At 41.0% G+C, this 13159-nt stretch overlaps 1 protein-coding gene across 1 annotated transcript in view; it reads right to left on the reverse strand.

The window, feature by feature from the left end:
* Positions 1-7904, reverse strand: part of frem3 (Fras1 related extracellular matrix 3) — a 32544-nt gene extending 24640 nt beyond the window's left edge. The window contains exons 1-2 of the mRNA XM_034231296.1: positions 2876-7904; positions 2385-2474 (exon numbers count right to left, since the gene is read on the reverse strand). Coding sequence (XP_034087187.1) covers positions 2385-2474; positions 2876-7904 — 5119 coding nt within the window. The remainder of the gene's footprint in view (positions 1-2384; positions 2475-2875) is intronic.
* Positions 7905-13159: the final 5255 nt, after the last annotated feature.

Consider the following 13159-nt stretch of genomic DNA (forward strand, 5'->3'; position numbering starts at 1 on the left):
CCTGACCTCTCACCAACACACACACACTTCAGCTGTGCCTGGCCACACACACGCTATTGCTACATACACAGCCTTTTCAAGCCTGATGAAGATCTTCATGTATCTACAAAGTTTCAGAAACATACATGCAACAAGCAACATTTGAGCTTTCCAAAGTATGCCAAACGGAAACACTATGTCTTTAAGATATGTAAATGATTTGGACTGTGTTTGTGTGTGTGTGTGTGTGTGTGTGTGTGTGTGTGTGTGTGTGTGTGTGTGTGTGTGTGTGTGTGTGTGTATTCTTGACTAGTGAAAAAGCCTCAGTGCAGTGCATGTAGTGGCAGGTTCCTCTTAAAAGGGTGCTAAGACCCTTAAGCAGCTGCCCATATCAGAGCATCTACGGGGTATTTCCTAAAGCGAGGTCACACTCAAACTGTGTTGAACATAAGAATGTAATTAGATGAATAGTTCTGGAAATGCTGAAGAAAACACAATGATTAAGAAACAGACAGAACAAATGCTTCACTGTCTATGGAGGGGGTTTACAATCCACAAGATGATTGCGGACATTTCGGCCTCAGTTTTATATATTTAAATGTTCTGTCTTCTGTCAAACTAATCTCTGTTTTTGTGTCCAAACGATCCTAAAAAAATAAAATAAAATAATTTGCCACTTTTTGGATTCATTTCCAAATGTAAAGTTATGAGTTGTTATCACTTTTTAAGGTGTTTGTTCATTACTAATTTTCAATGATTTTATGATTATTTGAAGGTGTGCTGAAAAAAAGACTAGTAGGGGGGATTATCTTGGCGAGAGAATCTCCTAATGACCGGGAGTTTTGCTTCACACACAAACAGCTCATTGACTTAGATTTATAAGGAGATAGGCTGACCATCAGCATGCTCTCCAACCTGCAGGTCTCTACATGTTGAAGATAATGCTCGCTCCCCCAGGAGTCACCACCTTAACACTTCACATAAGTGATTCACCGGTTGGCTTAAATTGCTTTTATTCTGTTATTTGATCTTTTCCCGGGTGTGCCTTTGTGTTTGTTTGTGTGCCTTCCCTTGTATGTGTGTTGGCGAGTGTGTTGGTATCCACATGTTACACATTTGATCTATTATTTGGAATATAATAAGTGTGCTATTAATTACATGTATGTTGTGGAATAAGCTGTCTGTGGCCTTTGCATGTGAACCGTGGTTATGCAGCAACACCTTTTTGTTTTATGTCCCAGTCTGCACCACTGCACCTGGTTCAGCCGAGTTGGCTGGAAGCTTAAACAATGTATGAAAGCAAACAGAAAAAGAATGTTGAGCTAATTGAAGCCTTTGCCTTCCCTTCCTGTGGTTAAACCTCCACTTAAAGACAAAAAGCGAACCTGCCTGTGCTTCAGGCAGATGCATAGGTCACACATGTAAGGTAAAGAAACTCAAATAAAAATACTGCAGAACAGTAGAGCATAAATAATAATAAATGCTGTGGTTTCTATCAGGGCTACTTAACCTCATTAAAAATAAATTATCACACAATTTACTTACAGTTTGGGGAAACAGTTGATTACTGGGATTCAGTCAAGGCTAATAAGAGGCTTCACTTTGCTGACAAAAGACAGTAATTTGACAAAAAGACACTCCCAGTGTCAGTCCTCCCAGTCCTGCCTTTTTAATGGCCCTCATGGTGATGGTGGTATTATGACCAACATGGCCCTTAATCCAGCATAATTATAGCCTTAACTTTCCCTGCCCCAACTAATTGCATTTCCAAATCTTGTTTTGTATTTTAAAGTCAAAACTAAAATAGCAACCACCTGATGCATTTGTATTGCTTTTCATTCGCTATATTTATCATGCTGTTTATGTAAATCTGGGTAAACGTGACAGAGCTTATACATATTGTCGTGTCTGTAACATGTGAATGTGATTCATTCAAGCAAATTCTATAGGATAAACAGGATAAGTACATGTTCACAGATATGTTCAAATGGGAAGAACAACTGACATATTCCCACAAAATATGGTAGATTTTTAAGTTCAAGCCGAAGTTTGCAAGACCTATCCCGATAAGATAATATAAACTGAAAAGCCCAGCACGCTAACCTTTACACATTTCAATGAAACTTCAAGCACAGGATGAAAGGTGGACATTTAAACAGTCAGACAAGTGCCTTTGGGTAAATGATCCCATTGTTTGTTAACAATAAAGTTTAGAGCATGAGGTAGTCCCACTTCTTTCACTTTTACCCAGTCAGTGTTTGGCAGAAGTCCCCTTTAACCCCTGTCCTTTAAACCGAAAAGAGATGGCGGCTCTATGGGTGTCAGTCATGGCCAACTGCCTTAAGTCTTTGTGATGCAAACACTTAGGAGACTGACAGAGGGCAGGAAGTTTAAAAGATTCCTACCTTTGTCTTCAACTGTGAAGTAGAAGATATCACTTGTGGCGTTGCTCCCATCCAACAGCACGTAATTGATCTTCATGTCATCAATATCAGCTATTAGAAAGACAAATAATAGAAGATTGAGCGTTAGCTGTAAATGTTAGGTAAAATAACTGTGGCAACTAAGGATAGTTTTAAGCAAATTATACACATGTTGCTTTAATTATGAATAAATTGTTATTACTCCATATTAGTTGTCATGATTTTTAAGCTGAAAAAAATTATCAAATGCATTTCTGGAAATCATTTTGAGTGGTTTTTCTCGCTAGCCAAAAATGTCACTCTCCTTTTAGCTTTGTTTTTGTCTCCAACAACTTCTGACAAAAATATCTGTTTTCTTCAATGCTTTCCTATTTGACCTTTTGTATGCTTCATGGTCATTTCAAAATGATAATTATTGCATCTTAAATGTCAAAAAACCTGTTAAGAGATCAAGTATTGTGACATTTTCTTACCTTGTGAGAAGGTCTTGATGCTGTCGTTTCCCAGTGCGGTGTTAATGATGAAGCCATGCAGAGGAGCCTCAGAAACAGTGTATGTCAGGATGCTCTGGGGACTGTCGCGGTCTTCTGATTGGAGGGCCTTGCTGGTGATCACGAAGCCCACGTGGCCTGTTTGGAGGACCTTCAGTGAGGCAGCAGCTTTGTTAACCAAAATCTGGGGCACACCATTGTCCACAGTATTGATATGAATGGTCATCATCTGGGGCTTGCGTGTCTCATACACAGTGTTAGGAAAGACGTAAAAATCGGAATGAGTGCCATCTGTGACAGTGAAGGAGAAGCTGTCTTCGTTGGTCTCAGTGCCATCATGCTTATAGCTGATAAGGTTCTCGTTAAGATCCTGCTTGGTAAAGGTTGTGATCGGTTTGGTATTGTTGAAAAGCAGCTGGCCGTGCACTGGCACCTGCGTGACTATGAATCTTAAATGGTTGTCTGGGGTGTCCCGATCCTCAGCTGTCAACTCAAATGGTGTGATAAGCTTTGTTTCTCCCTCCTCCACATAAAGCTTACTTATAGTCAAGACAGGTTTCTTATTATCAACATCAGTGATAGACACTCTGAAGGTACGGAAGACAGGATTGAAACCATCCGTCACCTCAAACTCAAAGCTGTCCATTTTCATCTCATCGTCAGAGGTGTGAATGTAGTAGATCTTGTTGCCAGCAAGCTGCAGTTGGGTAAAGGTGGAAATGGGAACACCTGGTTGGTCAGTGCACTCTAAGTGGCCTCTACTTGGCGCTCTTGTGATGCTAAAGCTGAGGAATTCATCAGGACTGTTAATGTCAGTGGTGCTGAGGAGGTCAGTGGTAAGAGTTACTTTCCCTCCTTCTTTAAGAGTCACACCTTTGTTGATAACATCTGGAAAAGCCATGTCAATGCTTCCAATGTTGATGTAGAAGTAACGGTCAATGAGTGGATTCAAGCCATCGGTGACATCAAATTTCAGCAGGTCACGGATTCCCTCCTGGCCTGTGTGTACATACTGGATGAGCTGCTTGTCAATTTCGTCCTGTGTGAAGTTCATACCAAGGGTAATATTACCCAAAACATCACCAAACTTGCTGATACGCTGCAGGAAGCCTTGACCTGGGCTGTAACGCACAACATATGTGAGCTCTTTGTCTTCCGAGTCAAGATCTGTGGCCTGAATAACTCTGTTGCTTATGACTTTTGTCTCTCCAATTTCAACATCAAGGCCATCATTTATAGCCATCCTTGGTGTCTCATCGTCAACAGGAATAACCATGATAAGGACTGTTTTTTCTACCGTATGTTTCCCATCTGAAAGTCTGATTACAAAGCTGTCCTCATTGGTCTCCGAGTCATCGTGTTCATAGACAATATTGGAAGCCTCTTTAATTTGTTCCAAGTTAAAGTTTTCCACAGGGATTGTGCCAGTGCTAAGCTGCTGAATTATTGAACCGTGTTTGGGATTTTGTATTATCTCAAAGTGCAACTCGTCCCCAGGAATGTCAGCATCAGCCGCGTTCAGAATTGGTGTGTCAATGACCAGACTCATGCCCTCCATTACAATAAACTCGCGGATGAAAATCTCTGGCTTTTCATCATTGGCTGGAATGATGACTATGGGGAAGAAGTGTCGTTCAGAGAAGTTAATTCCATCTGAGCAGCGAAAGGTGAAGCGATCTTCCACAGGTTCAACCCCTTTATGGATGCTCTGGACATAGTAGATATGACCTAGGGCGATGTCTTTGATGCTAAATGCAGTGATGGCTGTCCCGGATCTGGATTTCTCAGAGCCTGCAGCTGGGGAGATGTTTTCCACGTAACCAGATGTTGGTTGGACGATAATGGTGCATAGGATATCATCATTTTCAGTGTCGATATCCTCAGCTTGGATGTGGTCCAGAGTAATGACATTCTTCTCCCCCTCCACGACAACAAATTGCTCTACAACACTGACAATAGGTGGAATGCTGTCAACAGGAAGGATGGTGACTTGAACAGTCAAACCATGTATGTTGTTGCCGCCAACAACCCACTGTTCTGACATATCAGACAGAGTAAGGTTGAAAGAGTCGTATTCTTTGATTGGACCGATTTCACCGGATGTGTGAGCATACACCACTACCCCATTAATTATGTCTTCCTGGGTGAATCTCTCAGCGGGAGCACCATTTACTAGGATTTCACCAAACCTGGGAGGTTCTTCAACAATGAAAGTTAGGAGGAGGTCATCTGTGTCTTCATCACGGCCCTGAATGACATTACTTGTAATCTCTGTGGCTCCGTTCTCCAGTACATCGATGGATGCTCCAAGCAGACCGTCTGGGAGCATAAGGGTGGGGGACTCGTCATCAACTGGATCAATGTTGATCTTGATGATGATGGGTACCTCATGAAAACCGTCACTGACATCAATCTTTATGGTGTCACTGACCGATTCCTGTCCACCATGGTTGTAGGTAAGGTGACCATTTGAAAGGTCTTCAATTACGAATGTTTCTCCTTTTGCCATGTCGATCCCCAAATACTGCAGCTGCCCGTACCGAGGAATCTGGGTTACGGTGAAGATAATACTTTCATCATCTGTATCTGTATCTGTGGCAAGCAGCTCGTTCCTAGTGATGATATGTGAAGCGCTCTCCATAACAGTGAAACCTTTGTTAGTGATAATCGGGGGTTTGTTGTCCACTGGCTGAAGGAAAATGGTGAATAGTCCATCTATTGTGTTACCAGAAGTGTCTTCTACAATGAATGTGAACTGAGCCACTTTTGGAGTGATGCCCAGCTCCTGGTCTGGAGGCTTGTAAGCTACTTTGTGATGATTAACCTGGGCCTGTGTGAACTCTATAATTACAGTGTTTGGGCTGTCAGTCAGTACGATGTCACCTAAGGCTGCTGGATTGTTCTCATCTGTGTCAGTTGGGGGCTTAAGAATGGTGTATTTCAGGTCCCTGTCATCTGAATCTAAATCAGTATAACACAAGAATTGTTTCTTGAAGTGGGTTAGCTCATACTCCAGGACTGTCATGTGAAGGCTGGTGCTGGGAACAAGTTCTGGAGCAATGTCATCAACAGGGTGGATTTTGCTGGTGAATATGTGTTCGCCAGATTGATTAGGGGGGTCATTATCATCTTGGACTCGGAAAACAAAATGATCAACTACAATGGTGGTGCTATGGGGTCCAATGTGACGGTAGAAAAGCTTTCCATCAAGAATATCCTGCTGAAACCATTCTGTTACCACCTGCTCAAACATCTCATCTGTCTCGCTGAACTTCCAGAGGGACGGGTCAGAGGGAGGCTCCACTTGCCTTAGCAGGAGCTCCCCTACAGTTGAGTATGGTACTTCCAAGATAAACTTAATAGTGGAGTCTTCTGAATCGATATCTGTGGCACTCAGGATAAAGGGAGAGATCTGCATGACTTCATTCTTGAATAGCACCAGGCCAGTGTTAGCATTGATAATAGGTGGCTCATCATCAGTGGGAGCAATAGTGATTGGGAACAAAAACTCCACTTCATTACTGCCATCAGTCATTCTAAAAATAATGTTGTCGCTATAGGTGTCGCTGCCATCATGCTGGTACACCACAATGCCGGCGTCTAGATCGGCAGGTGTGAAGAATTTCCTGCGAGCCCCGAGCACCATCAGATCTCCATGCTTTAAGCCATCAACCACAGTTATACTCACATCTTCCAGGTTATCCTCATCACTAATCTCTAAATTCTGGGAGCTGGAAAGAGGTCGGGATTGCCCTTCAAACAGCAGCTGCCCTGTATTTTTGGTTGCTACAGGTGCCAAGGTATTCATAGGCTTTACCACAATCATAAAAGCAAATGTATCAGACACAGCACCATCAGTGTCTACAACTTCAAACTCCAGCTGGAAAATTCTCTCTATCTCTGAGTCGTCTGAGGGTGGTTTATAAGCAATTTTAAGATCTTTGATGTCTCTCTGATAGAAAGAGGTGATAGGCAGGTTCTGATCATCTGTGCTGATGAGATAGCCCTGCTCAGGGTTCAGCGGTGTAGTAATATTGAAGATTAAATCATCTGGGTGAGATTCAACATCTTCAGCAGCTAACATGTCACTTGTAATAGCTGTCATCACAAACTGATCAACTTCCATCATCATCATGGCTACAAAGCTGGGTCTAGGACCTGTATTCTCTGCCCCCTCTTTAATTCTAACCATCATTTGGAAATACTCTTGCATAATGGTGTTGCCTTCTTTATCCTGCAGCTCTACCATCATTGGAATATAGTCTCTGTTAGGTGAGTTGGTTTTAGCTGTGTGTTTGTAGCGAATGCCTTGTTTCACAAACTCATCACAGTCAATAAATTGGCCATTTGAGGGGTTATTCAAAAGAGTGCCATACCTGGGAAGATCACCGGCGCCGACCAGAGTGGCGATCTTACACTGTGTTACTTCATCCTCAAAGGAAAACTCCAGATGCTTTTTGTCAATAGGGACGCTGTTACCACTGAGCTTTTCAACATTAAGGGGCATATTCCTGGTGAGGATCTCAAGCTGTTGGAAAACCACCTCCACTTCCAGCATGAAAGGAATGACAACTGTGTCTGTTTGGGAGTCATAACGAAGTTGTAGCTTCACCCGATCCTTGCTGGGGCTCCGAGATCCAAAATGAGTGTATTTGACTTCATCTGGTCCAAATGAGCAGGGGAACTTTTTAGGCGAGAGCATCCCAGGTTTCTGGGCCAGTGGGTCATTGTCCAAAACCGTGATGAGGCAGCGGTCTCCAGGCTGAACTTCTGTTACCAGGTCACTCACTGGGTCAAGAAACACAGACTTCCCTAAAGGCACCCTGATCCCACTGTTAGCAATGATAATGTTGTCTTCATTAGGTCCAGATCTGCGTTGATAAAGATGAGCGGAGCCAAACGGCTCTGCAGCTGCTGAGGCAAAGTAGAAGCTGAGAGCAAATGTCACAAGCAGGCATCTTGAAAGTGCCCACTTTTGACAAAGTGAGGAACTCCGCAGACAACCAGCCATATCTACTACTAGTTGCCTTGTAATTTACAAGTCAGCAGTCGCAGGCTGTCCCACGTAGGGAAAGAGCATACAAAAAGAAAACTCTATTGGGATGGATTAGGCCTGAGAGTGTGTCCTCTGTGTGCCTCTCTCTTTGCTTCTGAGTGTGGTGAATGCTGCAGGACTGTGCAGGTAATAATGAAACAGTAGTCAGTGACAGGCGGAGACTCCTCCTTCTGTAAGCGCAGGGAGGGAGCCTCCTGCCCCCATAGCTAATTTAAGAAAGACCATTGGACAAAAGTGTGAAAGTGCTCCCCCCCCAACCAACACCCACCCTTCTCCCCTTCTCTCACTGAAAAAGGAACGAATTGAGTGCAATCTTTGTGATCAAGTAAATTGTTACCGTTTGTACATTTAATTTAATTTGATACATTTGGCAATTTATAATAATGTATGTAATGTAGAAAAGCTTTGTGTTTTATATCTGATTCACCCCCTTCTTTATTTCTAAAAGTCAACTGATTTTTTCTGCTTTGACTTTTGAAAATGACTGTGTCCATAAAAATGTAATTGAGCAGAAAACGTCATACTATATTTTGAATGCATGGTTACTGGTATTCTCTAATGGGTAAATGCTCTGAACTAAATAGGAGAGGTTTGATGAAGTTAAATATATAATGCAATTAACAGTCATTCTTGTGGACAATAAACACTTTGCTTTGTATGTAGTTGATTCTGGTCGAGTATCTATACAGTATGCTCTTATGTATCATCATTGACCTGTGTGATTTCACACACTGCTCACGAGGGCACTTAAAAGCCGGAACTATAATGTGAATTAAGTGAGCAATCACATTACATTCTCATCAAAGTGTCGAGTTGCATGCTAATCTTGTATCACAGCACCATTACTATGTCATTCAGCAGTGCACAACCCATCCTCTCACATTAAGGGTGGCATGCACAATGTCATTTAATTACTGTGCTATTTTTCAATAATTGATCCAGCTCAATTCTTTTGCAAATTATCTTGTTTAGCATACAGAAAATTCAACATATTTGGCACAATTTCTAAGCTCTTCCACATTTGGACTACCTATGTTGCAAATGTATTATCTTTTCAATTTACACACGGCATCTATTGCACGTCTGTCCGTCCTGGGAGAAGGATCCCTCCTCTGTTGCTCTCCCTGAGGTTTCTCCCATTTTTCCCTTTAAACTGTGGGTTTTCTTTGGAAGTTTTTCCTTGTACGATGTGAGGGTCTAAGGACAGAGGGTGTCATATTGTCATACTGATATTTTGTACAAACTGTAAAGTCCACTGAGACAAATGTAACATTTGTGATATTGGGCTATATAAATAAACATTGATTGATTGATTGATTGATTCCACAGGTTTTAATAATCATAAAAGGCAAAGTTTACTATAACCAACACTTTTATGTTCTTCTCATGTGGCTGAGTGCCTCTAAGGTCGTTTTCCGAGGGACATTTAGGCACCGGAGAGGCCATAACCCACAGAGAGGCACAATAACCTGACATCAGCTGGCAGGACAGGTGTATGGACTCTGTTTGGTCCCACACACACACAGAGAAAAGACAACACTGCTCACACACTGCTCAGGTTCTTAAGATTTGTTAAGAGGGTTCTCTATCTGCAATTCCATTTTTAAACCTTGTAGTGTCCAATCTTGGAAAGCCCCTCCTTTATTATTACAGGGTCTAATTAAGTATAATTTATAAGGGCAGATATTTTGTTTGCCAACATTTAAAAAAAATCTGACACAGTAAGTAAATGTTATAATGTTATTTTAGCAAGGATCGGTGAAATGTAATGTGTTTTCTGCATTAACAGTGACACAGCACAGCATGAGGAAATCAAGCAGTCGTACTGTATGAAGTGAGAATGTGAGAATGTGTACTCAGTATGGTGCACAAGGTCATGTTAAGATAAAAATACCTAGTAGCCTTTTATGGATCATCTTTTGAGTTGGGCCTGACACTCGATGAAGTGATCCTTGTGCATTGCTCAAACATTTTCACAGTTCTTTTAAACGCAATGGTTGCCATTTTTTTAATATATAAGTTTTATCAAAAGACGAGTCCAGGGTCATACATTACTTTGAAGCTGGTTACATTTTATCAATTAATTTGGCTAATATCATAGTTGTTAATTATCCTGTAAGGGCCAATGAAAATATCTCTAATGCACAGGAACGCAATATGTTCTGAAAAAAGCTTCAGGAAACATTCAGGAAGTTAATAAAAGTCTAATTTTATAATGTAAATACTTAACTTTAAACAATGATTATATTAAACTTCCTCTGTGTATCGATTTACTTGATTAACATGGTAATGCTTTTAGGAAAACACTGTGAACCCCTCAGCAACCTTTCCTGGAGCGTGGACCAAATAGCAGAGATGCCATATGCATCCAGGCATTCTGTATCACACTCTTCATTGCATCCTCTAAATAAATCTTGACCTCCTCACTTGCAGCCAAGAATAAAAACGGGGACACATAAACCACTGGGTGTAACTATAGAAACAAACACACTAAGCTGTTACTCCTGGATTTCACTCACATTCTTCCTACAGTGAAGAAGTGTAGGCAAGATCTCTCAACTAAGAATTATGAAATCCAAAATAATTTTAAAGAGAAAATGCTATTCCTGAGCCATATGGTAAATCAATATGCAGTACCTTTCCAGCTTTAATATACCTGTTAATAGAGAAATAATTAGCATTCTTCATCATAACATCTTCTAAACACACTGATCTCCAGCTGCATATGGCATTCATTAAGCCATTCGTTTGACTTTGTCTAGTTTAGATATCAAATACATGACATGCCTTTTAATGAACGTCTAAGGTAAACAGAGAGAGAAGTACTGTCAAAGCCAGGCCTTGCTGCCAAGGATCAACTCTTCATCCAGAGGGCATCTAATGATGACAGCAGGCAGTAATGACCCTATGATAGATGGGAAACAAATCCCAAGTGGCATCCCGTCCCTGTATCCCCAACAGCCACACAGTGAGAAGAAAATACTTGCTTTCTTACCTCTTGCTGCAGTCTGTCAAGATAAAGCCACATCGAGATCCAGATCTCCAGTATTGTAAGACTGTCTGTCCTACACCTTCACTGTTTTTGTTTCACTTTCACTACTGTCATAGCCGTTTTCGGCCGCAACAGGTACCATTTCAGTAAAACAATAACCTAGGCCTACACTCGGATACAACAGACACACAAAAATGAGCAGCTAGCTGGACAACGAAGTGCAGTTTCAAGAGTCAGATATTCCCCTTAAAAGAGAGTGAATAGGCTATTGTAGTCATCAGTTGGACACAAACACGACTCGACGGCTACTCGTGTAACGTACAGCCGTTAGCTTTAATAGGCAAATGTTAGCTAGCTAGTTAGTCTAATCAACTTAAAAATATTATATGTCAATTTTGTTATCACTTATTTATGGTTTTAGCTTTATAACAAGCTCCATCATAATGTCCAAATGTGTTCTGTATTTTAGTTTATCACTGGTTTATGCCAAGCAGTTTTCTGTTTTGTGTTAAGTGGTAATTTACAAACATTAGCATGCTAACGTTAAAGGTGGGGTAGGTAAGTTTCAGAAACCGGCTCGAGTGCACGAACATTTGAAAGTACACAGCCGAAAAGAATCCGCCCCTTCCTTCAGACTTCTTTACAGAGCACCTCCTCCAACACACATGAACGCGCACATGACGTCAGCAGACTGGTGAAAGTGGCCGCCTGCTGCTGCAATGCACGCCCATTGACGGCACGAGATACATTTGTGCGTGCACGAGATGGAAGGCTGACAGACAGGACGGCAATCCTCAAAGTTGTACTTTTTACAGTATTACGGCTTCCACAGATGACATTTTTTTATGGATTTTGTGTCAAAGCACTTAAGATATTCATTGCTATCGGGATGTTAAGAGCATTCCATGGAATATAACAAAAAGTGTATCTCGAGTCGGTTTCTCAAACTTAACTACCCCACCTTTAATAGTAACCCGGCCAAACATTACACTTGCTAATCATCATTATATTAGCATTGTTATTGTGAACATGTTATCATACATTAGATTTAGCTCCTATCACCGATGTGCCAATTAATTGAACAAAAAAAAACATGGCTTAGTGTCAAGCAAAAAAGAAATACAACATTAAAACAAAACGAGGAATGAGCAAAAATCAAATGCAGTTTATTAGGCTACAATGTATCACAGGCTGTAAATAAGAAATATATGCAAAGTGATAACTGATATAAAATGTAACTTTTCTTTGACATAGTATAAAACTATAACAAATAAATAAATGATATCTTCAGACAATTTATTTGATGTTTTCTTTCGAAAAAGCACAGAAAAACATTTGAAACCTAAATCATTGCAACATTCCACAATTTAGCACACTGACAGAAGGTTTAATGGATGTTTTCCTGTTTCCAAACAGTTTTTATCATCATTCTTCACATTCTGAACGTTATCACTTGAGAGCATCTCGACATTTCATACAGCTGATGAACAGCTCAGTCCAGCTGTGCAGGACACCTGTGGATGTGTATCACTGTCAAAATCTGTGTGTTTGTGCATGGAGACAATTACATACAGAGGGTGTTGTGCAGACGAGGTCTGCAGCATCAGAGCTTTTATACTGAACAGAAACATAAATACTGTTACATATAGTTTAACAAGAAGGGCATTTTAATGGTTAAAACATATAGTTTGATGAAGGTTTCTTGTGATTTTTATTTCTACATGTACCCTCATCCTCACGCCTACTTCTTAAAAACTCAAATAAGTGCTCCTTACAAGCATTTTTTTAATTGTATATATTTTTTGAAGGGTCAACTGAGAAATATCTGCAATAACTCAGGGAAGTACTGTTAGATTTTGAGAAAACAAACTGACATCCGAGAGGGGCTCACCCCTGATAAACTTCTTGTCTCCTTAGAATAGCCAAAGATGATTGCCCCTACATTCTCCTCACTTCTTGCTAGCATCCTAATCATCCGGCCTGTTGTAAATATACACAGCGTATAAATAGAGGATACTGAGACCTGAGACATTTGGATCTAGTTCCGAGGAGGAACAGGTTTGTGTTCTGCTGCTCTGGATGGTTTGGTGCAGGGTGTCCATGACTGCGGTCAGGTTTGAGGGGAACGCCCAAAATGTTTAGATCCTCTCCTGCCGTCACTGCTGCACCGCAGGCTCAGTGCAACATTTCATCTGCTTAATGGTGGATTAAAGCATCC

This window comes from Gymnodraco acuticeps, unplaced genomic scaffold (assembly GCF_902827175.1).
Source record: "Gymnodraco acuticeps unplaced genomic scaffold, fGymAcu1.1, whole genome shotgun sequence".
NCBI classification, from domain to species: domain Eukaryota; kingdom Metazoa; phylum Chordata; class Actinopteri; order Perciformes; family Bathydraconidae; genus Gymnodraco; species Gymnodraco acuticeps.